The sequence below is a fragment of the Pongo abelii genome, chromosome 15, assembly GCF_028885655.2.
Source record: "Pongo abelii isolate AG06213 chromosome 15, NHGRI_mPonAbe1-v2.0_pri, whole genome shotgun sequence".
Classification (NCBI taxonomy): domain Eukaryota; kingdom Metazoa; phylum Chordata; class Mammalia; order Primates; family Hominidae; genus Pongo; species Pongo abelii.
In genome coordinates, this window is record NC_072000.2 from 74,104,713 (window position 1) to 74,129,311 (window position 24,599).

A 24,599-nucleotide genomic window follows, 5' to 3' on the forward strand; every position below is an offset into this window, starting at 1 on the left:
AGGAAAATGAATAAAATTTGGGTTTATTATATTTAAATTCTTATTAACATTTCTAACAAAGCTGGCTTTCATTATCTGTGGTAGTCAGCCTCCAAGATGGCCCTAAATGATCCTAGCCTCCTGCTATTCACACCTTGTGCAGTCTCCTTCTACATCGTACCAGGGTTGGTCAGTGTGACCAACAGAATATGGTAGAAGTAATGTGCCATGGTCGGAATGTTTTCCTCCTTCAAAAGTCACGTTAAAATTTAACCACCATGGAAACAGTATGAAGAGTTGGGACCTTTAAGAAGTGATTAGGCCGTTAGAATTCCCCCTTCATGGGTGGGATTGGTGTAGTTATGAAAGAGTGAGTTTGTCTCCCTCTAACCTTGCCTGTCCTACTTCCACTACGGGATGACATATCCAGAAAGCTCCCACTAGTTGCTGGCCCATTGATCTTGGACTTCACAGCCTCTAGAGCTGTAAGCCAATAAATTTCTGCTCATTATACATGACCCAATCTCAGGTATTCTGTCACAGCAGCAAGAACGGGCTAAGACATGATGGTACATCACTCTTGAGATTAGGTTATAAAAGACAGGTGGGCTTTCTCTTTCACCACTCCCTCTGGGCAGGAAGTGAGCTATCTTGTTGTGAGACTCATGTGGAGAGGAATGGAGGTAGCCATCCAACAGCTGGTGAGGAACCAAGGCCTGCTGATGACCATGTGAGTGAGCTTGGAAGAGGATCCTCCAGCCCTAGATGACTGTAATCCTGGCTGACAGCTTGAGTGCAACCAGGACTGGCTACATAATTTTAGACTGTGATCCAGTGCAAAATGAAAATGGGAGCTCCTTTTTCAAAAATTGCTAAAAAAATCAAGACAGCAACAGCAGAGTATTAAGCCAAGTATGGGGCCTTTTGTGATTGTACCGTTTGCCTGCCCATGAAGCTGGCCCTGACTGCAATCTCATGAGAGACCCCAAGCCAGAACCACCAAACTAAGCCACTCCAAGATTCCTGCCACAGAAACCATGAGATGAGAGATGTTTGCTGTTTTAAGCTGCTAAGTTTTGGGAGTAATTTGTTATGTGGTAATAGGTAACTAATATACTATCCCTTTATTGCTACTTCTCTAAATTATTTGTAGAAGGATTTTAAAATACCCATATGGTGAGATGAATTTTAAAACTGTTCTCAGTAAGAAACTTTCTACTCACACAGATCACCAGGGGCATATGTGATTTATCTAAAAGAAAAAAAAATGCCAAGAAAGATGGAATTTTACTTCCCATTTTCTCCTGTGTCCTATTTAATAAATGGATTTTCAGCTTGTTCTTGGATATTGTGACTATAGACAGAACCTCCTTTCAAAGTGGTGAATTCAATTTACCTCCTAATCTTTTAAAAGACCCTAATTCTTCTCTTTATATATAGTTTCCTATGAGCAACCATGAAAATGAAGAGAACAGCTATATAAAGAAAGTCGTTTTGAAGAGAAAGAGACTATGAAACCTCAAAGCACCCTCTCTTTGTATTGTGAAAGTTGTCAGAATCAAAATGGAATCGCTAATGTTAAGAAAACCCTGACAAATAAAGCCAAGGAAGGCCATGAGGAGTGGGTTTTTATATTTGTATGTCTGATCATAAAAGCTATAATAAAAGACCATAAAAAGCATGACCTTGTATAAAGGCCATATTTTTGTGAGGACATCTGTCCAGTAACTGTTTAACCTTGAACTGGTGTTATCTTTGTTACTGATTTTTATAGTCAAAGATAATTATTTCAGAACAATTATGTAATCGAAATTTAAAAAAATACTCAGATGGTAAATGGTTATAACTATTTTTCCTAAGCTACTAAGGGTTAAAGGGATAATAGTGATTTAGTTAGTCACAAATGTAGTTTCATATTCTCTCCTACCTCAATGCCTTTGCATATGCTGTTTGCTATGCCTAGTATACTCTTCCCCTCACTCTTTATCCAGCTTAAATCAGACAGCCTTCAGGTCTTGACTTAAGCATCACTTTGGCAGGGCACAGTGCTCATGCCTGTAATCCCAGCACTTTGGGAGGCCAAGCGGGGAGGATTGCTTGAGCCCAGGAGTTCGAGAAAAGCCTGGGCAACATAGGGAGATCCTGTCTCTACAAAATAAAAAGTTAGGCAAGTATGGTGGCGTACACCTGTGGTCCCAACTACTTGGTGGGCTGAGGTGGGAAGATTGCTTGAGCCCAGGAAGTTGAGGCTTCAGTGAGCCGTGATTGCGCCACTGCAGTCCAGCCTGGGCAACAGAGTGAGATCCCTATTTCAAAAAACGCCCCCCAAAACATCACTTCCTGAGGAAAATTATTACTGACTCTCCAGACTGGGTTATATACCTTTTAAAATAAAGTCCCCAAACACCTGTGCCTACTTGCAGTGCTGTGGATACTTGTAATTAGTGAATTAATTGTTGATAATTAGTTGCTTAATATCTGTCTTCCCACTAGACTATAAGTTCCTTGATATCATTTGCCTTTTGTCTTTGTTCACACTGCATACCTAGATCCTGGTGCAGTGCTTGGCACTCAGTAGGAATGAAGTACAATTTATTTGATTGACTGGTTTGCCTCTGTGACAATGGATTAGGACCATGTGATGATGATTTATGATGGAGTATTAAACCACAGGCTGAATGAAGTCGTTGCGGTAATGCTTTCTCTGGAGCATCTATACATGGTTGTTCTGGTCCTGAATACAAGGGAAATGCCCCTTTCCAACTGGACTCTTGTATAAACAACACAGACTATTAAAGCAGGTGAATGGGGAAAATTCATACCCATGGATATTGAAGTTAGCCTTCAGCAAAGAACAAAATAGCATGCACAAAAACAGTATGTGCTTCTGACTCTTAGGGGTGAGAGATTTAACCCATTTATGCTGGAGATTGCAATTTTTTGAACTGCAAAATCGGACCTTGGCGATGACCTTGAGAAGCAGGATATAAATAACCCTGACATGCTCAGCATTCCAATAATGGAACACTAGGCATAAGTGGGTTAAGAGGATGCCAAATTTTTGGATGTGAATGCAAAATTTAAGAACTGCCCTTGGTAAATTTGACCTTTGTGGTTAAGCCTCAGTTCCTCATCTATCCAACGGGACCAATAATAACGACCTCATAAGTTGGGTCTGAGGATATGAGATAAAGTAGAGAAAGTGCTTAGCAAAAGGTTAGTTCTTAGTACCCTCCACCCTCATAACAAGGTGGATTGGGGTTTGATTCTTATTCTGCTCTTTGTTTCTGGCTATGTGAGTTATTTAACCTCCCATAGTCTCGGTGTCTTCATTAGTGAAATGGAGAAAATAATGCTTCCTACCTCGTAGAGTAAATGCAAGAGTGTATACTAAGGTCTTCATTTTTGGCATTTGCTAAGCCCTCATAGTTACTACCACTATTATTATTAATTTTGAAACTAGGTTACAGAAAAACAACCTTGTGAGGAGAAAGATCCCTTTATAGGTGGAAGAGGGAGGGGAAATAAATGGAAACAGAAGAATATAGACAATTGCCAAAAATATTTTCACAAGATGTGCATTATTCCCAGTGACCATAACTGACCACTGGTCTCTTTAGGGGCTTATTTCTTGCCAGCCTGGCACCACATGGCTTGAGCTTCATTCCAGTATGTTCTCAGTTCCTCCCACTTGAATGTGCCTAAGGGAAATACCAGAAGGAAATTTTTGTGGCCACGAAGAGTCTGGGTGTCTGGCAGTAAGGCCAATGTCTTAGTCAGCTCAGGCTGCCTTAACATAGACTGGGTGGCTTACGAACAATAGAAATGTATTTATCACAGTTCTGGAGGCTGGAAGTCCAAGATCAGGGTGCTGGCATGGTTGCGTTCTGGTGAGGCCAGATGGCCAACTTCTCTTTGTATCTACGCATGGCAGAGAGCAGAGAGGGAAAGCAAACTCTCTTGTGACTCTTATAAGGGCACTAATCTCATTCATGAGGGTTTCACCCTCATGACCTCACCTAATCCTTTTTTTTTTTTTTTTTTAACTGTATACCATCATCATCTAATCATAATTATCTCCCAAAGGACTCACCTCCTAAGGCCATCACATGGAGCTGGTAGACTTTCAACATATGAATTTCAGGGAGATATATTTAGTCCATAAGAGCCATTAATATTTTTGAGTACCAAGGAGGGTCTGCAGAACTAGAGGTAAACCACAGCTTGAATGCTGTGGCCTCCTTTTGTTTGGCAACTCAAGGACGACTCATGAGGATGGCCCCTACTTCTAATTGTGTCCCAGAATTGTATCCTTTCTTAGTAACATAAACTTTGACTTTTAGCTGTACACATGTGGTCACCTCCAATTAGGATTACATTTTTTAAAGCCCTTTTTGGTGAATGTGGTCATACGATCAAGTTCTAGCCAATGAGACAAAATGAAACGTGACTTCTGGGAGGTGTCCTTAAAAAGAGGAGCATGCTCTTCTTTCCTCTTTTTCCTTCCTGTTGGCTGGAAAATAGATATGATGGCTGGGGCTTAAGCAATCATCTTGTACCACCAGGTAGAGCTGCTTATTATGACAGAGAAATAATAGAAGGAGCCTGGGTTGGAGGAAGCTGCCTGAAACTTTGAATGGAGTTTGTGTACCAAAGAGAGAGCTAAATTTCTAAATTGTTTGTCACTCGAATTATTTTTGTCATGTGTATTTAAAGCTTAAGGAGTGACTTTGGTAAGGTTAAATGTCTGCGGGTAAACTTCATTTGCACAGTGGGACTAATAATACTTACCTTAGCCTAATGCTAAGGTTACAGCAAGTTAGTCATAAATCTAAAAGCAGAACCCAGGAATCTTAATGTCTCAAGCTTCTAAGCTCACCAGTGTTTTTGACAAAAGTCTTGGACCTTAGATACAGTGTACCTCTTTCTGTTGGTAGCTGTTGTAACAAATGAAGCAAATATAAATCAGGATATATTTATATTATAGAAGCACTCTGCTCCAGAGCCTCATTCAGGATCTACCTCCATCATGAGACCTTCCTGCCCGTTAGGCCTACAGTGGGTCATCTCACTCTGAGTTCCTACAACACACTGCAGGCTTTACTCTTTTTTTTTTTTTGAGACGGAGTCTCACTCTGTCGCCCAGGCTGGAGTGCAGTGGCGCAATCTCGGCTCACTGCCAGCTCTGCCTCCCGGGTTCACACCATTCTCCTGCCTCAGCCTCCCCAGTAGCTGGGACTACAGGCGCCTGCCACCACGCCTGGCTAATTTTTTGTATTTTTAGTAGAGATGGGGTTTCACCGTGTTCGCCAGGATGGTCTCCATCTCCTGACCTTGTGATCCGCCCTCCTCGGCCTCCCAAAGTGCTGGGATTACAGGCATGAACCACTGTGCCTGGCCAGCTTTACTCTTAAATGTGGTCCCCAGGTATCTCTCTGGTCTGTGTCTTAAATTAGATGGTAACCTCTCAGAGGGCTGGGTGTGCATCCAAAGATCCCTCATAATAATGAACATTGTGCAAGGCGTGGAAGGAGGTGCATCAAAGTGCTTACTAAAAATGAATGAACAGATTCTATTCTGAATATGAGATGAGGAAAGAATCCTTTGGATTGTATAGAAACACAGATATATATATATATAATATATATTTCTTTTTTTCTAGATGGAGTCTTGCTCTGTTGCACAGGCTGGAGGGCAGTAGTACGATCTTGACTCACTGCAACCTCTGTCTCCCAAGCAATTCTCCTGCCTCAGCCTCCCGAGTAGCTGGGATTACAGGCACACACCACTGCACCCAGCTAATTTTTCTATTTTTAGTGGAGATGAGGTTTTGCCATGTTGGCCAGTCTGGTCTCAAACTCTTGGCCTCAAGTGATCTGCCCACATCGGACTCTCAAAGTGCTGGGATTACAGGGGTGAGCCACCATGCCTGGCCAGAAACACAGATATATTTGAAACTGGCATTTCTAGTTAGTACTAAATATTTGAGGCGTTCAGACCTCAATCTGTGATATAAAGTATTAATTTTCATCTACTGAAATATCCCATTGCAAATAGAAATCCCGCAAGACAAGGAGTATGACTGAAACTGGACAAACCAGATGCCAAGATAGTTAGATTATTTTTGGACCATGAGTCTGGCCTCCAGGGAAAGAAGAAACTTGTCAATTTCACTTTTTTTGCTTGGATCAGAAGATTAAGCCTGGCAGAGAGATACTGTTTGGGACTAGTGGTTCTCTGGAATTCCTAACCTTCTCTGGGCTTGGGAGGAGTTGGGAGAAGAAAATGCATCATCTGAATGATGGCCATGGTTACAACAGGCCTCGTATGCCAACCAGAGGGAAAGAGAATACTTGCTGAGCAAAGTAACTGGAAAGCAGTTGCTCATAGTTTGAACTAAGCTACATGATTGAAATCCAGAATAATGTAGATTTTTGGACCAGTGAACACTTGGAAATAAGCTTTCTGGCTGGAAAGTAGCATTTGGTGTTAGGGATGGAAAGGGCTATTGCAGTGCTTTTTCCCTGGGCACTTTGTGCTGCCAGATACTCAGGGCCGTCTGAAGCATATTTACTTACTCCAGCAGATTTCTCAATAGTTCCAGCAACAGGAAGGAGTTGACCAGCTTGATAGGTGAATGTAGCCAGGTGGTAGAGTCAGGAAAAGCCTGTCACACTGCTGAGCCCGATGGTAACATTTCCATCCTGTTGAGCCCCTGGAGGGTGAACACCTAGGCGGACACATGGATATTGATGTCAGTGCTGCACAGGGCACAGTACTGGACAAGTGTCACAAGTCCAGCTGGGCAAACTCCAGGATGCCAGATCACAAGGGCTGTTTCCAGGAAGGGCTGACCCTTGATGTTTACATCCTTTTCCTCTGAAGCTCAGTGGAGCTCACCAGTCTCAGTTCACCTTGTAGGCCACTGAAGAAATTCCCAATTAGCACACAGGAACGTCCAACCCTATGGGATTTGAGACTGGAGATTGCAGCCATCAAATGATGGAAGCAGAATTAGACTCCAAAAACCTTGCCTTGAGTCTCAGCGTCTCAGCTCTGTCATTTGCCAGCCAAATGAGGCCAGGCAAGTCACAATCTCTTGGGGTATTCACTTTTCTACCTGTAAAGTAGGAATGTCTGACCTATTTCAGAAGATTGTTCTGAGGATAAAATGAGACGCATTTGTCCTGTCCTTTTCAAATGCCATATTGTGATACTTTTCACTTAATTATAAGGGCTTTGAAGACTCCATCTCCTTTAATTTTTACAACATCTCATGGCAGGGGGATACTATTTTTATCCCCATTTTACAGAGAGAAAAACGGGACCCTGGATGAGTCAAGTGACTTCTTCAAGCTTATACCACTAGGTGGCAGACCCAGGATTTGAACCCTGCTGTCTAGCTCCAGAGTCTGTCTGACCAAAGCACTCATTCCCAGTGGAGGAAAAGATAGACCATTCTTTTAGAAGTGCTCTTCATTTTTGTTTGGAGAACCACAAGTACTCTGTTATTATTCCAGCATCCAGTCTGAGCTGTCTTGTCTGAGGGCAATGGGGAGAGGGGAAGTCGTTTAAGCAGGGAATGGTGAATTCTGGTTTGCTGCTTAAAAGGATCACTGGCTTCTAAATAGCGAATAGACACACTGGCTGCCGTGTGGAGGCTGGATGGGGCCAGTGTGGAGAGAGGGCAAAACTGAATTCAGGAGTCAGGTGGGAAGCTGGTTCATGGAATCCAGGAGAGAAGCCCTGAGGGAGCAGAGCTAATCTTAGGACCTCTCAGACCAGATAGGGAGGAGGAGTGTGGCACTGATGCTTACAATCAAATTATAGAAAAGAATCCCCCCCGCGAAGTAGCCCATGTTGATGGAAGTAAGCACTAAAGGTTGTTCTCTACATAAGGAGATTGCTCTGGGTTTCATTTTGCTCCCCCCCCATCCCTGTGATTTCCTGGAGATGTTAGTCCCACTGAAGGCAGCCGAGCACCTTGCTCTGTTGAGGAGCCGGTGTGATGCAGCTGTGACCATTCCCAAGATGGCCCTCCGGGGATGGCCCTGGGCAGAGCCCCCCAACATCTGACTGAAGCTCCGCTGAGCTGTCCTCTCCAAGTGGGTCGGGCACCCGGGAGAGATCTCCTCTCCTTTTTCTACCCCATCTCTGGGATCTCTGCATCCTCAGACTGCCTCCTCCTCATCTATGCTTTTCCTCCTTGTCTCCCATCAGGGGACCAGGGCCTCTCTGCCCGCCTCTCCCAGAGCTGCTGGGCTATAGAGAGGCTGCCCCTTGCCCTCCAGTTCAGAGTGGGAAGCTAGGATGCCTGAGTTCCAATCCTGGATCACACGGACCGTAGGGCTGGGAGGTGTGTGTGCGTGTGTGTAGGGGGTTACCGTACCCAAGAGGCCCTCCCCAGCGGCCAATACCCAGCACACGCTTCACCTTGTCCCTTGCGACTTCTCCCGGGGCAGCCGCTGTGAGACTCAGGATGTCACCTCCCAGGGAGAGTCTTTGAAAGAAGTGGATGCTCCCATTCCCCACTCCAACGCCACAGCCCACCCTGTGCGGGTCATCCAGCGACTTCCCAGTTGCTCTTCCCAGATGCAGCAGGGAGGCAGATCTCCCGGCGCCTTTGTGTCACAGCATTCTCATCTGATAAATGGGGCTAGGAGTATTTTCCCTGCCTACTTCACCAGGCTGTTGGGACAATCACGAGCTTGAGCTAAGAAATATACATGCTTAAGGCATTATTATTAGCCAGGTGAGCCTTCTGGTGGGTGCCGGCTGCTGGGGCTCTCTCAGGCTTCCTCGGGCAGGAGTGCCGCGAGAAAGTTACTCTTTATCCCAGTGTCTCCCGGGGCCCACTCCCGCGGAGTTCCTCGGCGGGGGGTTGACCACGAGCGGCTCCTCTTGCCCCTCTCCCATTGGCTTTCACCTGCCAGAAGGTCGGCTTCAACAGGCCTCTTGGCCCGTCAATCAGGCCCGCCGTGCTCCGCCCCGCCCCTCCCGGGGGTTTATAACGGGAATTCCCATGGCCCGGGCTCAGGCGTCCAACCTGCTGCCGCTTGGGCCCCGCCGAGCGGAGCTAGCGCCGCGCGCGGAGCACACGCTCGCGCTCCAGCTCCCCTCCTGCGCGGTTCATGACTGTGTCCCCTGACCGCAGCCTCTGCGAGCCCCCGCCGCAGGACCGCGGCCCGCTCCCCGCCGCCGCGAGGGCCCCGAGCGAAGGAAGGAAGGGAGGCGCGCTGTGCGCCCCGCGGAGCCCGCGAACCCCGCTCGCTGCCGGCTGCCCAGCCTGGCTGGCACCATGCTGCCCGCGCGCTGCGCCCGCCTGCTCACGCCCCACTTGCTGCTGGTGTTGGTGCAGCTGTCCCCTGCTCGCGGCCACCGCACCACAGGCCCCAGGGTAAGTGCGCCCCCAGCTTTGCGCCCACCTGCGGAGGGAGGCGAGGTTGCTTCGCCCCTCATCCCTGAGGGCAGGAGGAGGGGGAAGAGAGATGTCAGAGACCTGTTGTCCTCTGTCTACTACCAGGTCCTCTGCGGGCTTGGTGAAGTTGCTGAAATATTTTTTTTCTCCCATTGGAGCCACCACCACTCCCTTTCTTGACCCACCATCCCTCCCCTGCCCCCGAACTGTCACTGGTGGGTTTTCTTTCCCAATCTCTTCTCCCCTGCATTTTGCTCAAGACCCTCAGAGGTGCCTCCTGCGTCGGAGAGAAGCTCGCTCTCCGCTCATGTAGGGCTTCCCTGTGGTCTCACGCTGCACCCGGTCCAGCGCGCTGGCGTTGTTGGCAGGCGGCGGGGGTTGGGACGGGGGCGGGTGCAGCTCTGCCTGGAGAGTTTTAGGTTACCCGCGAGCCACACAAGGACCTTGTGTTGTTGTTTTAAAAAGCGATCACTGCTCGTAAAACCCACAGCAGATAATTTTAATGTCCCCTCCTGCCGGGCAGGCACTGGAAGAGGGTCAGAGGTGGGGTACTGTAAAGAGGTGGGAGGGGAGAGTTGCGCAATGTTCAGGGGTCTCTTCCCCTGGGTTCAGTGCTGGGAGGTTGAATTACTTGTTGAACCTTGGTCTGATTGGAGTTTCTGAACGACATGAAACCTGCCAATTCTGTGCACAGGACAGATTGTCCAGGGCATTGTAAAATCTCCTGGAACCGACAGTATTGTGTTCATTTCTGGTCTAGATTATCCCCGCAACACCCCCCACCAATTGGTCTAATAAAGAATTTCACTGCCTTAAAACATGTACTATTAAACCACCTAGTGGTTCTTTTGACCAAACTTAATCCAGGCAATCTCTGGCCAAGCATCAGTTTATGTCAGGGCAATTGCCTCTTAACTGGCAGCCTGAGAGTCCATGTGAAAGTAGCTAGGATCTTTGCGAAAACAAAGTTGGCTCAACCAACTTGTGCTTTCTTTCTTGAACATCCTTGGGCCTAGCCCTTTACCACCTGTTCAGATTGCAGGTTGTTTATTCATAGCTTTTGCTATATGAGAATCATCTTTATTGCTGTCGTGTGGAGGAAATTCTTGCAATGCTTGACAAGTCTTAATGACTGCCCAGATGCTGGATTGATTACATCCAAGCCCAGCTATCACTGTGAGATCAGATTTGCAGCCACTTAGGAAAGAAAAGTGTTTGTCCCCGTGTTGGGCCAGCCCTTGCTTTTATGACCAGATGTGCAACAGCAGCAGTTAAAGTGTGGCAGATTAGATCCAGGGCGTGTCATAAATCCTCGACAGCAGGCATTCCCAAAGCTGGGGCAAGTAAGGGCTCTGGGAGTGACTTTTATGGATGCAGATGAGGATGCCTTTTAAATGAAGCTGCTTGATTTGATATTAAGACTCAGAGCTCTTAAACTCTGAGGTCAGGTGAGCCATGCGTTCCCTCCAATAATTAGAAACAGTCAAGAAAGAGATGCAGACCAGAGCACCCCGACTGAAATCTGGATGGCCGCCCACAGGAGGGTCGAAAGGAGAGAGGCCCTGAGACAAATGGTGGGGGGCTCGTTTGTTTGCTGCTGGGCTTGTCTAGAGTCTCAAGCCATATGGCTCTCCTTCCTGGCCTCCTGGAATCAGAGGAAGCAACCTTTAGGGGAAAGCTAGGGACTTGAGGGGAAATCAGGCACCGCGGTTAGGTTCCTTCCAGCTCCTCTAGTTTATTAATTTGATAGAAGTGATGGAACGTAAGCAGGAATTGTAAATAGGCTGGTGTATGTCCAAGCTGCTTCACACTCTCTCTCTTTCTTTCTTTTTTTTCCTCTTTCTCTCTCTCACTCAAATACATACACGCACAAACACACACACACATGTGCACACACATCTTGGTGTGTTTAGAAAGTACCAAGGAGAAGGCGCTGTCTCGAGCATGTGGTTACCTGCTTGTGTTTATAGATAACAATAAGAGCTACCACTTATGAACATCTGGGCTGGGCACTTTACATGATCTCTTTCTTTGAACGAGAACAAGAAGGTGGGTCTTTTAAAAGCCATTTTACAGATGGCAAAGTGAGACTCAGGGTGGCCAATCGACTTGCCTGAGCTTCCAGTTTATATGGATTGAAAGGTTGTGTGCTCTGCCCACCACCAGGCAGCTGTAGTGAGTGTTCATCTGAGTGATGCTGTTTCTGTTAAAGAAAGAGATGGCTCAATGAGAAATACAGAACCCGGATACATCAGGGGAGTCTGCAGAGAAATTATTAATATTTTTTTGGTGTCTGTATCACTTAAGGCAAATGACTGAATTTCAACCTATCCCCAAAGACTCCGGTTCTTTTCTATGGCTTATTGGGGGCCTCAAAAGTGTAGCTCTGGTTGTTGAGAGCGGCGTCATCCAAGGAGCAGAAACATCTGGCTTGTTGCATTATTCCCTGTGGGCGCTCCTAAGTCTCTTCTGTTAATCTTTTGAGTGACAGAGGCTTAAGGATTGGCATCTTTTCCAGCTGGCTTTCTAGGAAACCAAGAGCATGCCCTTTCAGTTTAACTTTATCTGGCTCACTAATTGAGCTCCCCTGAGGCCTAGACCCCAGTCCTTGCCCCCTTATTTGCTTCCTGCCTTCCTTCATAAAATTCTTGTCATTTGTTTGACTCTGGAAACCAGCGGCTATCAAGTATCAGATTGGAGGCTATTATATAGGAAGCACCTGATTTTGGGGTCTCTCAACTGTGAGTGGTCGCTTGGCTAGCTGGGACGTTGGTCAGGATTCTTTTAATTACTGAGGAGGCAGCCGTTTCTTTAATCCTGCACAATTTACTGAAAATGTTTCAGGGGAGGATGGGATGGGGGAGGGGCTCTCCCTGGCTGATGGTGTCTGGCCAATGGTGAAGCCAACTGCCTGTCTTTGTTAAATTCTGTGTCTCCCTTGAAGATGGAAAGCTGGGTGAAGGCAGGAACTGTTTCTGTGTTGTCCAGGGATTTATCTCTGGAGCTCAGCAAGGGGCCAGACACCTGTAAAGATTTACTTTGTTGGTGCTGGTGGAATGAACAAATAAATGCAGATAATGTGTGTTTGAGAGTGATTACAGGTTCCACTTTGACTGGAGGCAGGAACTAGATTTAAGAAGTGTGAGAAATAGGAGATGATGCAAAGATCAAGAGGTCTGAGTCAGAAATGGATTTTTATTTTTTAAATTTGACAGATAGCATTGTATGTATTTATTGTGCACAACATGATGTTTTGAAGTATATATACACTGTGAAATAGTTAAATCTAGCTAATTAATGATAGCATTACCTCGCATGATTATCATTTTTGTGGTGAGAGCACTTAACATCCACTCTTTGCATTTTTCAAGGATACAATAACTTGTCATTAACTATAGTCGCTTTGCTATACAATAGATCTCTTGAATTTATTATTCCTCTCTAACTATAATTATGTACCCTTTGACCAACCTCTCTCCTTCCCTTCTCCCCTCTTCCTTCCTCAGCCTCTGGTAACCACTGTTCTACTTTCTACTTCTATGAGACCAATTTTTTTAGATTCCACGTATGAGTGAGATTATGTGGCATCTGTCCTTCTATGGCTGGCTTACTTTTCTTAACGTCCTCCAGGTTCATCCACATTGTTGCAAATGACAGGACTTCATTCTTTTCTATGGCTGAATGGTATTCCTTGTGTATGTATACCATATTTTCTCTATCCATTCATCCACTGATAGACAATTAGGTTGATTTCGTATCTTGGCTATTGTGAACAATGCTGCAATAAACATGGGAGAACAGGTATTTCTTCAACATACTGATTTCATTTCCTTTGGATAAATGTCCAGCAGTGAGATTGCTGGAACATATGCTAGTTCTGCTTTAAATTTTTTGAGGAATGTTTTAACTGTTTCTCATAATGGCTGTACTAATTTACATTCCCACCAACAGTGTGTAAGAACTCCCTTTTCTCCATATCCTTACCAGCACTTGTTTTTTGTCTTTTTGATAATAGCCATTCTAACTGGAGTGAGGTGGTATCTCATTGTGGTTTGAGTGCATTTCCCTGATGGTTAGTGATGTTGAGCATTTTTTAATATACCTGTTGCCCATTTCTATGTCTTCTTTTGAGAAATACCTATTCAGATCTTTTGCCCATTTTTTCATTGCATTGTTTTTTGTTTTTTTTGCTATTGAGTGATTTGAGTTCTCTGTGTACTTTGCATATTAACTCCTTATCAGATATACAGTTTGTGAATATGTTCTCCCATTCTCTAGATTATCTCTTTACTTGGTTAATTGTTTTCCTTGCTGTGCAGAAGCTTTTTAGTTTGGTATAATTTCATTTGTCTATTTTTGCTTTTGTTGCTTATGCTTTTGAGGTCCCCAAACCAAAGTCATGGAGCTTTCCCCCTATGTTTTCTTTTAATAGTGTCATAGTTTTGGATCTTACATTTCAGTCTTTAATTCATTTGAGTCAATTTTTGTATACGGTGAGAGATGAGGGTCTAATTTCATTCTTCTGCATGTGGATATCCAGTTTTCCTAAAACCATTTATTGAAGATTTTCCTTTCCCCATTGTGTGTTCTTGGTACCTTTGTTGAAATCAGTTGGCTGTAAATGTGTGGATTTATTTTTGGGCTCTGTCTTCTGTTCCATTGGTCTGCGTGTCTGTTTTTATGTCAGTACCATGCTGTCTTGGTTCTATAGCTTTGTAGTTTATTTTGAAATCATATAGTGTGATGCCTCCAGCTTTGTTCTTGTTACTTTTTCCTTTGCTTTGGCTGTTCAGGGTCTTTTGTGGTTCTACAAAAATTTTAGGGTTGTTTTTTCTATTTCTATGAAGAACATCTTAGTATTTTTATAGGGATTGCACTGAATCTGTAGATTGCTTTGGGAAGTATAGACATTTTCACAACGTTTGCTCTTCCAATTCATGAACATGACGTCTCTTTCCATTCACTTGTGTATTCTTCAACCTGAAACTTATTCCTTAAATGTTTTAGGTATTTGTTATTTCTTCTCTCGCCTCTTAATCACTTGATTCATCCTTCAAAACCCAGTTCCAACATTACTCTCTAGGAACTTTTCTACAGAGCATTCTTTTTGCTTAGGAACGATTACTCTCTCCTTTGAAAAACTTCTATATCTGGTCCACTTGTATCCTAACTTGTATTAATCCTCCTGCAGTGAGCATCTTAATATCAGGCCAACATCTTCCTCTTCTTAGCACTAAGTTGCCCCTTTAGCACTTCATGCATGATCTGTTTTGTTAAATGAACAAATCTGCAAGCCCCTTGAGGGCAGAATAGACCTCATTCATCAGGGTGCTTGTCACATTGTAAAGCATTCTGTAAATATATATTGAAATGAAGTGGACTGCATAATGATGTCCAACCTGGACCCCTGCTGTTGTTTAAATCTGAAATTGGTTACTTACAAACTGGCTTTTCCATTTTTGGGTTTTTGTTCTTTGTTTAAAAATAAGCATATTTGGTAGTTACAGGAAGGCTGGGGGAAGAGAGACTGAACATGCGAATTTGAACAGGGAAACTGGCTTTATAGCTCCTCCCCAGTCCTTTTTTGTATCTTGCATTTGCCAAGAGTGAAACAGCTTCTAAACTGTTTCCTTCCATTTGACTAGCCCATCCCAGCATCTTGTCCAGGGTGGGTCCTTGTGTCTGCTTAGATGCTTTTCCTGTTATCTGTGCCCCTGACAAGAATCCTTTTTTTCCATATGGGGGGATTTAGCTGAAGTGCTACTCAAGTATTAGGCCAAGGACCAGATTTAAACATTTTGGTAGAGCTGACATGTGAAATTTATAGAAACAAAAGGACAGGAAGAGGAAACAATCATCTTAGAATCTCTAGGAAATGCAATCAAAATAGAAAAGAATTGATATGATCTAATTATCTTCTGAAGTTGAGTATTCACATTTCTTATGGCCCAGCAATTCCACTTTGGCTCTATGTGCCCAGGAGAAACTCATGTGCTATGCAACTATGTTTATAATATCACATGCCTGGAAAGAGCCCAGATGCTCATCAGTGGGAGGGCAGATGAGTAAACTGTGATGAATTCACAGTGTAAAATTATATTCAGCCAAAACAAGTGAACAACAGTGACATGCAAAAATATGGATAAATCTTGGCAATATGATGTTGAGTGAAAGAAAATTACCAAAAGATACAGCGTGATGTTTAAAAAATAAACTTATAAATAACTAAAATTAAAAAAAAATTTTTAGGACTAGATACAGCTACAACAAAATGCTATGAAAAGCAAAGTAAAGTAATGATGGATACAGATTCAGGGTGAAGTTAGGGTGAGGCAGGGGGATAGAATGGGTAAAACCATATGGTTGTTGTGGATTGGTGTAGGTACTCTACCTTTTTGGGGGAGAGGGAGGATGGGCCTAAAGGCATTTGTCCATTATTCAAGATCTAATAGCTGATAAAAAAGTAAGCCCTGCATAAACCAATGTTGAGTGTATCATGAGCCAAAGATTAAAATTAATTCAATTCTTTGCACGTGAGGTCAAACAAACAAAAATTCCCAGAGTAAGGGACTCCTTTCTTGCCACCTTCTTCTTCCTCCCCCCTCTTTCAAGATGTGCATGTGGCTCTGTCTAAAATAACCCCACTGGAGAGTGATTTTGGCTTCTAGACCCAGAGCAGACCCAGGCCCTGGCTTAAACGTCTGCATCAGGTGGCCTAAGGTCTCATTTGTAAAGCTAAGCTGGCAGTGGGCAGTCTTCCCTTTTCCTTGCTCAGGGTGATTCACCCTGCAGAGTGGAAGTGTTCATGAGCTGATGCTTGGGTCAGAAACTTTATTTGCCAGTGGGGCCTGTGGGTGGAGGTAGTGTCTGGGCTAGGGGAAGGCCTGTTTCTAGTTTGATGCCTGTCTTCATTCCAACCTCCCCTCACCGCTTTTTCCAGGAGCTGGGGGTGGGATGCATGGTCCTGCTCAGCAGGTACAGGGCACCCTTTCTCTCTGAGCCACATAGAGATTTACTGTTTAGGCAGCCAAGTCCTGGTATTGCTGCTAGTGGTGGAGGAAGTCAGTGTGGAGGGCCCCCTCCTTCCATGTTTGGGGAGGACAAAGGTTGAGTTGCAGATGAGAAATCAATCGGAGCTGCTTGTGAGGCCGCCAAATAGGGTTAGGTTTGTACAATACGTGCTCTGCGGGAGTCTTGAGTCACCGAGAGGTTCAGAGATTAGATTGCCATGAATCACTTCCAACTGTCCCCATGAAGACCCCAAAGCAACATAGGTGACTATAGGGTTTTCTTTTGCATCCAACATCATTTGGAATTCAGTTGCTAGATCACAAAATAATCTTACCTTTGGCCACATCTAAGCTTGTTGGGTATGGAGCTCTGCATACTTCCTGGACGTCACCTTGGTTGATTTCAGCATCCTTTTTTTGAGTCAGAATGGGGCAGCCTCTCTAAGACAGGGAAGGTAGCTCTCATCTCAGTAGAGCCTTTCCCACCACCAGGGAGCACTGGGACTGAGCAAAGTTCCATGAGGTCAGACATAATGTGTTTTGAAACCTGACAAATTATCTAGAGATTTGAACAACTATGCCTCACCTCCTTAAAATCTATTTTACCCTACAGTGTTGATTGGATTCTATAAGATAAGGGCTGAAAGCCTTTTTTTTTCTTTTAAAGTATTGACAGTGGAGAAAAATTGGACCTACTTCCCAGAGTGGTTTATTTTTAGAACTAGATATGCATTCTAAGGCAGTGCTAGGAGTTTTAAATAATTTTTATGGATGTTCATTATGCATTTATTCTTGAAACTTCTGCCAAACCCCTGGGGAGAGGACACATTGTAGATAACAAATAAAAGAGTGAGATAGGGAGTGTTATAAAAGGACATGTATTACTTCTTCACTTCCTCCTTCCAAAGTGCCAGTGACCTGCTTAAAAACGATGATGCCAGTGACTTCCCTTCATCCACAGAACTTTTCACAAGGATGGACATGTTTTATAACTGTACTGTCCAATATTAGCCACATGTGGCTATTGAACATTTGAAATGTGGTTAGTACACTGAGGACCTGAATTTTAAATTAAATTAAATTAATGTAAATATGAATGTTAATAGCCACATGTGGTTGGTGGCTATCATACTGGACAGTGCTGGACTCTGACCAGTGTGTCCAACCTTACCTTCTGCTGGATACCCCCATGTGCCCTAGACCTCAGTGGGGCTGGACCACTGTACTTCCTGATCTCTCCTTCCTTCCCCATTTCTGTCTGTCAGAATCCTGCCCATCATTCAAAAGGTTCAGATGTTACCTCCACGCAGTCCTTCTAGGTTGGTCCCAGGAAGAATTCTCTCAGTTTCCTTTAAGCAAAGAATCATTTGCTTACCCCTATGATGGCATGTGTCACCATCTTCCCTGTATCCCAGCCAACCAGGAGCAGCCTCAGCATAGACCCAGAGGCAGACAGACTTAAGTGTGAGTCTGGCTCTGCTGTTGGGCACTTGGGCTAGTAATCTGGCCTCTTAGGTCCTCTGTTCCCTGATTTGTCCAATGGAGGTCACAGCACCTCTTTTTCAGGGTGGTGGGGAAAATGGATGATGTGCCATGTATTAGCTTCCTATTGCTGCTATGACAAATGAACACAAACTTAGTGACTTAAACAACACAAATTTCTAGAGATCAGAAGTCTGACACAGCTCTTAATAGGCTAAAAAAATCAGCAGGACTGAGTTCCTTTCTGGAGCTCTAGGAGAGAATCTGTTTTCTTGCCTTTTCCAGCCTCTAGAATCTGCCTGTATTCCTTGGCTTGTGGCCCCTTCCACCTTTAAAGCTAGCAATGGTTGGCCAAATCTTTCCTCATGCTGCCAGGGTCTCTCTGGTTCTGAATTTTCTGTGTCCCTCTTTGCAATTTAAGGACTCTTGTGATTACACTGGGCCCACCCAGATAATTCAGACTAATCTCCTTATTTTAAGTTTAGCTGATTAGAACAAACCTCCTTGCCCTGTAACATAGCATTATTAGGATTAGCACATGGACATCTTTGTGGGGAGCGTGATTCTGCCTACCACATTCATTAAGGGCCTGGTACAGTGCCTGGCTCATAGAAAGTGCTTTACAATTGAGGCCATCATTATGACCAGCATCTGTTAGTTTCTTTCCTTTAGGGTAGGAGCCTCTTAATGATGAAGTCGCTTAATTTTCTTTATAGACTCCATCCTGCCTGAAAGCAGGTGCTTAATAAATGTTTATTGAATAATAGAATTTTCAATAAAGGTAGATGATGTCTTTCCTTATAAAGATATATTGGATAGTAAAAATAAGTAATATGCAAAAAAGGAATAGATGATCCCTTTTAGGCAAAAAAGAAAGTTGGTTTATGTGTTAAAAAATTAGGTAGATTATATGTCATGCTGTTGGTGGTGGTGACCATGGGGATGTTCAATTCCAAGAGATGCATTTTGGTAACTATTAACACAATTTTGTTTACAATGAGCATCTTTTAATCTTAGAGCAAAATAATAAAGATTAAAACATGCATGATTGAAAAATGCCCCCTAAACCTGCCTCAGTCCAGCCTGATTCCTGAGTCACCCTGGGATTCAGTCTACATCTGACACAATTGGCCTGTATTCATGTTGGGCTAACTTTTAGGGCTAGTAACTATTAGTGCCAGGACTGCTCATTTTCAGCATGCTTTGAGCTCAGACTGCTTTAAAGGAGAGTTTTCAATTAACCTCAGCAGGACATAACTGTAAAAAATATATTTATTGCTGCTGGTGGGAATATAAATTAGTATAACTTTGTAGAATTACAGTTGAAGTTGTACATACTCTTTGACCTTGTAATTCTGCTCTGGTACATACCCTGGAGAAACTCTAATGTATATGGAGAGATAAGTTCAAGACTGTTCATAGCAGCATTTTCTGGTGGTAGTAAACATTGGAAATTAGCTAAATGACCACCAACAGAAGAATAGAAAAATAAATTAAATTGTATACAAATAATGGGCTATTACACAGTACTGGAAACGACTAACCTAAAGCTATACTCATTATTGCAGATTAATTTCATCAATGTTGCATGAAAAAGGCAAATTGCAGAATAATACATAATGCTATTATTTACATAAAGGTTGAAAGCATGCAAAAGCTATATTGTTTAGATGTAAAAAATGTAAGATAAAATTAAGAGCAGTGATGAATGCTGTGTGGAGCTCAGGTTAATGGTTAAGTAGGGCAAACTGGAATATGTCAGAGGGGACACATAGAAGGCTTGGATTGAATGGTAATATTGTTTGTCTTTAAATTGGGTGGTGAATACATAGATTCTTAAATTCCTTTTTGTATACATTAAGTAATACATAATACATTTTTCATAAGATATTAAAATGCATTTGGATAGAGCACAAACAGGGTTTAAGAACAAATATTAAAAGTGATGCTTCTGGAAGGGGTTCTTAGCTGCATGAAGCTGAGCATGCCTTTCCTTTCCTCTGAAGGATAGGCTCAGGGTTGTTTAACCAAAGTTGCAATCCCTCTTCCCTCCCTACTCACTGAACTGCATCTGCTGGCCTCTCCCTCCTATCCTCCTCAGGGCCAGGAGGGGCTACTGCTCCCTTCTCCCGGCCTGTGCCTGCCAGCGTTAGTGCTCCTGTCTACCCTCCCCAGGCCTCTGCTTGCCTGTTGTCCTTGCCCTCCCTGGATGATCATGAATGAGGTTCTTCTTCATCTTCTCCAAGTTATTCGCTATCAGTTTAAGATTTCCAAAGTTGGAAAATAAAAATACAGAATGCCCAGGTAAATTGGAATTTCAGATAAACAACAAATTATGTTTTAGTGTAAGTATGACCCACATAAAAATTATTCATTGTTTGTCTGAAATTGAAATTGAACTGAGTATCTTGTATTGTATCTGCCAATCCTAAATTAGTTCCTTTCTTTTGTAAATTACCTGCCCAGGGTTTCTGCTAATTTAAAAAATAGGGATGGTAGGTTTTTTTTTTAAAAAAAATACTAAAGATATTAGTCTGTTTTTCTGTCAAGTCTGGCAAATGCCTTTCTCAGTATGTTATATGAAAGGACGAGGGTTTCAATCCACTGAACTTTTACATGTTTATGTGGCTAATCTATTGTTATGGTTTCTGTCTTTGGTCTCAGGCTGAGAGAGGCCTCCTACTAAGATTATAGAAATTAGGGTGAATAAATTTCTAGAGACTTGGGTTGCACAAGCAGCAACAAATGCATGACACACAGGTCATCGATTAGTGTTTGCTGTAAGTTTCTCTAGTATGTGCTGAATGGAACTTCTTAATGTAATCCTTTGGAGAACATACTTGTTCCATGCTTCAGAAATTCCAGTAACATTTGTAAAGAAGATATGCCAACTGGAATATTCTGTGATGGTAATTGGGGAAATTTATGTAAAATGTGTTGATAAGCAAGCTGTATTGGAAATGACACTAGAACTTTGGCAAAGGACTTAGACTCTCCTTCATCTTTGTCATTAAATTTTTTTTGTTGTTATGAAAACTTCCAAATATACACAAAAGGAGAGAATAGTACAATGGATTCCCATGGACCCCTTACCCACATTCAACCATGAACCACTCATGGCCAATCTTGTTTCTTTTACCAGTCTCCCTATTCCCCTGCTCAGATTATTTTGAAGCAAACATCTCCCTATTTCCCTGCTCAGATTATTTTGAAGCAAATCTGATATTTTGTCATCATCTGTACATTTTCATATATATCTGTAAAAGTTTAGGATTCATTAAAAAACCTAACCATGATACCATACCACAACCAAAAAATATTAGCAATAATTCTGTAATATAATACAATCAAATAATCAATATTCAAATTTCCTTGATGATCCCTTAAATATGCTATTCTGTTTCTTTGAATCAAGGTCCAAATAAGGTCCACATATTGCAATTGGTTGATTTGTCTCCTAAGTCTCTTTTACTCTATGAGTTTCTCCTCTACCTCTTTTTTACTTTGTAATTTATTTGTTGAGTAAACGGGTCTTCTGGGGTTTCCACACTAGATTTTGCTGCCTGCATTTCTGTTGCATTTTGTAACATGTCCCTCTGTCCTTTATATTTCTCGTAAAGTGATAGTTAAATCAATAGGTTTGATCAGGTATAGGTTTGATATATATATTTTTAAGTATATTTCATGGGAGTTGGTGTGTGCTTCTTTCAGGAGACATATAACATCTGTGATGTTAGCACCCATTGATGATCATTGCTGGACCTGCTAATTCACTGATTTTTAAACAAGTAACAGGCTCTGCTGTAAAGAGATTCTAACTTTTGGGAGGCATTGCCATTACTTTCCTTGTCTCTGGTGTTGCCATGGAGGGATAGAGAAGGGGGTTTGGTGCTAAAGTTCCCTTCTCAAGGCTCTCTCAGTGGGGAGGCTGCATGCAATTGCAAAGCTCTGAGGGGGAAACTATGCCCTGAGTTCTTGGTTGGTGGCCTTGGGAGGGGAACCACCTTAGTTTCTGGTTGAAATGGTAAGAGCATAAAGGAGCTGGCTTTACTTTTTAGTGCTAATTGGGAGGTTTTTTGGATGTAACTATAGATTTGCTTTTTGTGTGATCTTTGGTATATTTATATCAGTTGGGTATTTATATTACAAGAAACAGATAATGCATTTTGAATTGGCTTATACAGTGAAGGAGATTCATTGGCTCAAGTAGCAGAAAGTACAGAGGTAAGACAGGTGCCATGGGCTGAATTCTATCTCCTTCAAATTCATATGAAGTCTCAACCCCTAGTACCCCAGAATGTGATTGTATTTGGAGATAGGGCCTTGATGAAACAATTAAGTTAAAATGAGTCTGTTACGGTGGGCCCTTAATCCAGTCTGACTGGTACCAGTATAAGAAGAGGAGATTAGAACACACAGAGAAAAACTAGGGACATGATTGCCATGTGATGAGGCAGCAAGAGGGTAGCCATCTTCAAGCTAAGGAGAGAGGCCAAAGAGGAGACCAACCCTGCCAGCATCTTGATCTTGAACTTCCAGCCTCCAGAATTGTGAGAAAATAAATTTCTGTGATTTAAGCTACTCAGTCTGTGGTATTTTGTTATGGCAGCCCTAGCAAACGAATACAGTGACTTTCAGAAGTGGTTTGATTCAGTGGCTCAGTAGCATCATCAAATATACAGTGTCTTTATGTAGCTCCCCTCTGCCTTGTGTGGTGCATGTTTTATCCCAAGTCCAGCTTTTGTCATGGGGGCAAATGGCTGTAATGGTTCCATCCTTCCTATCTAAACATCATCCTTTCTAGAAGAGGGAAAAGAGAATTAGCTTTAAGTAGCTCTCTCAGAAGGTGGAGAGTCTTCATTCCTAGAAGGTCTCAGGAAACTTAGCCATTCTTTTAACCAATCCCTTTGGCCAGGAGAATGCCATACTCGACTTGGGCCCAGGTTTCTTAGAGCAATCACTGTGGCAGGGGTGGGAGATAGGATTACTCATTTCTGGGACAAGGGGTCAGATTAATCCTGTTAGCTTCTCCTGACCACATGGCTACTGGACAAGGTAAGAGTGGAAGGGATGCTGGAGCAACAACCACAGGATTTGAGCAACAACCACAGGATTTGTGTTGGGATCTGTGACATTTGGAGACAAGTGGAATGGTGGGGTGGGCTGTGTGGTGAGAAGGGTGTTGGACATGGATGGTCAGAGCCCAGAGAGGGGGCTTCCCTCTTACTGGGTGATCAGTTGCTTCATCTATTAAGGGGATTAAATGATTTTCCAGGGTCCTCCCAGTGCAGATGTTCCAAGAGTTGGAGCTGACAGGAAAAAGGGAACATAGAAAAAGTTTGGAAAATTTCAGAATAGAATAGATAGGCCATGTGAAGATGATTCCAGAAAGCCCAAAATAAGGATAATAGGCCGGCAGTTGAAAGATTCCCATAGATTTCTTCATTTTACAGATGTCTAAGGACTATCCTCAGTGCACTTGGCCAGCTAGTGGCAGAGCCAGAGCCAGATTCTAGATATGTCCCTTTATTGCTCTGTGCATGCCTTTTCCTTTCAAAGATGCCCTGGAACACTTGGAAAAGTGGCACAATTCCAGCTATGGGGAGGAAATAGCTTGAATTTTTGTAGAGGATTGTGTTTCTAAGTTGGCTTTGGCCAATTCACCAATTTCCAGTGGTTGGGAAAGGTGACCAAAACCTCAGGACATGTGGAATCTTCCCCATCCTTGCCACCTGACTATGCAAGCATTTCATAGCATTCTCATTTCCTGAAAAGGGGTGAGTTTCTGGTTTCCGCCAGTGTTGAAGGTTTCAGTTAGGAAATGTGAAGTAGAGCTGATAGAACAAGTAGCCAGCGATTCTGTTTGAAGAAGTAAAGGTAGATCTTGGTGTAGGACTCTTGATGCTGGTTAATAGCAATGAGATCAATGTAAACATCCACCCAACTGAATGGCAAATGATCTGGAGCAGTGAGAGCATGTTTGATCTGAAGGTCGGCATGGTAGTTTCCTAGGTGGGTTTTAAAATCAATATCCATCTTGAGAGTAGAAGTAGAAATCCTTTCTTTTTGTTGAGGAGGGTCTGAAAGTGGCCAGGGTCCTCCTTCTTTGGATACTTTCTCCCTGCATCTCTGCCAGTCACAGCCGTAATGAACAGAGGTCAGGATGCATCATTCCATCCTTCTAGTCTTCTCACTGGCTTTGAGGACCATGTAACTTTTCCTGGTGGTATAGCATTATACTTTCTTTCCCCCCATCAAGGTAGAGCCTTAGGAAAAGACTGGGCTCACAGCCTTGGTCCCAATATTGCTGATTCCCAGTTTGTACCTTTTTTTTTTTCCTTCCTTCCTTCCCTCCTTCCTTTTCTTTTTTTCCTTTTTTTTTGAGACAGGGTCTTGTTCTGTCACCTAGGCTAGAGTGCAGTAGTGCAATTGAACTCTTGGGCTCACATGATCCTAATGCCTTAGCCTCCTGAGTAGCTTGAACTAAGATATGCCTCCACACCTGGCTAATTTTTAGATTTTTGAAGAGACACAGTCTTGCTATATTGTCTAGGCTGGTCTTGAACTCTTGGGCTCAAGCAATCTTCCTACTTCACCCTTCCAAAGGGCTGGAATTACAGGTGTGAGCCAGTGTACCTGGCCCCCAGTGTGTACCTTTCTTTTCTTAAAGCTGCATCTACTTTGTGAATGAAATTCACCTCCCATCTCAA

At 43.2% G+C, this 24,599-nt stretch overlaps 1 protein-coding gene across 4 annotated transcripts in view; it reads left to right on the forward strand.

Moving 5' to 3' along the window:
* The first annotated feature begins 9,000 nt into the window (after window positions 1-9,000).
* The window catches only part of SMOC1 (SPARC related modular calcium binding 1), a 147,534-nt gene continuing 131,935 nt past the window's right edge, over window positions 9,001-24,599 (forward strand). For 2 of the 4 annotated variants that reach the window (XM_054530244.2, XM_054530245.2), the window contains exon 1: window positions 9,001-9,376. In XM_054530244.2, coding sequence (XP_054386219.2) covers window positions 9,278-9,376 — 99 coding nt within the window. In that variant the 5' untranslated portion in view covers window positions 9,001-9,277. The remainder of the gene's footprint in view (window positions 9,377-24,599) is intronic. The other 2 variants (XM_024232009.3, XM_024232010.3) reach the window with 1 other exon arrangement.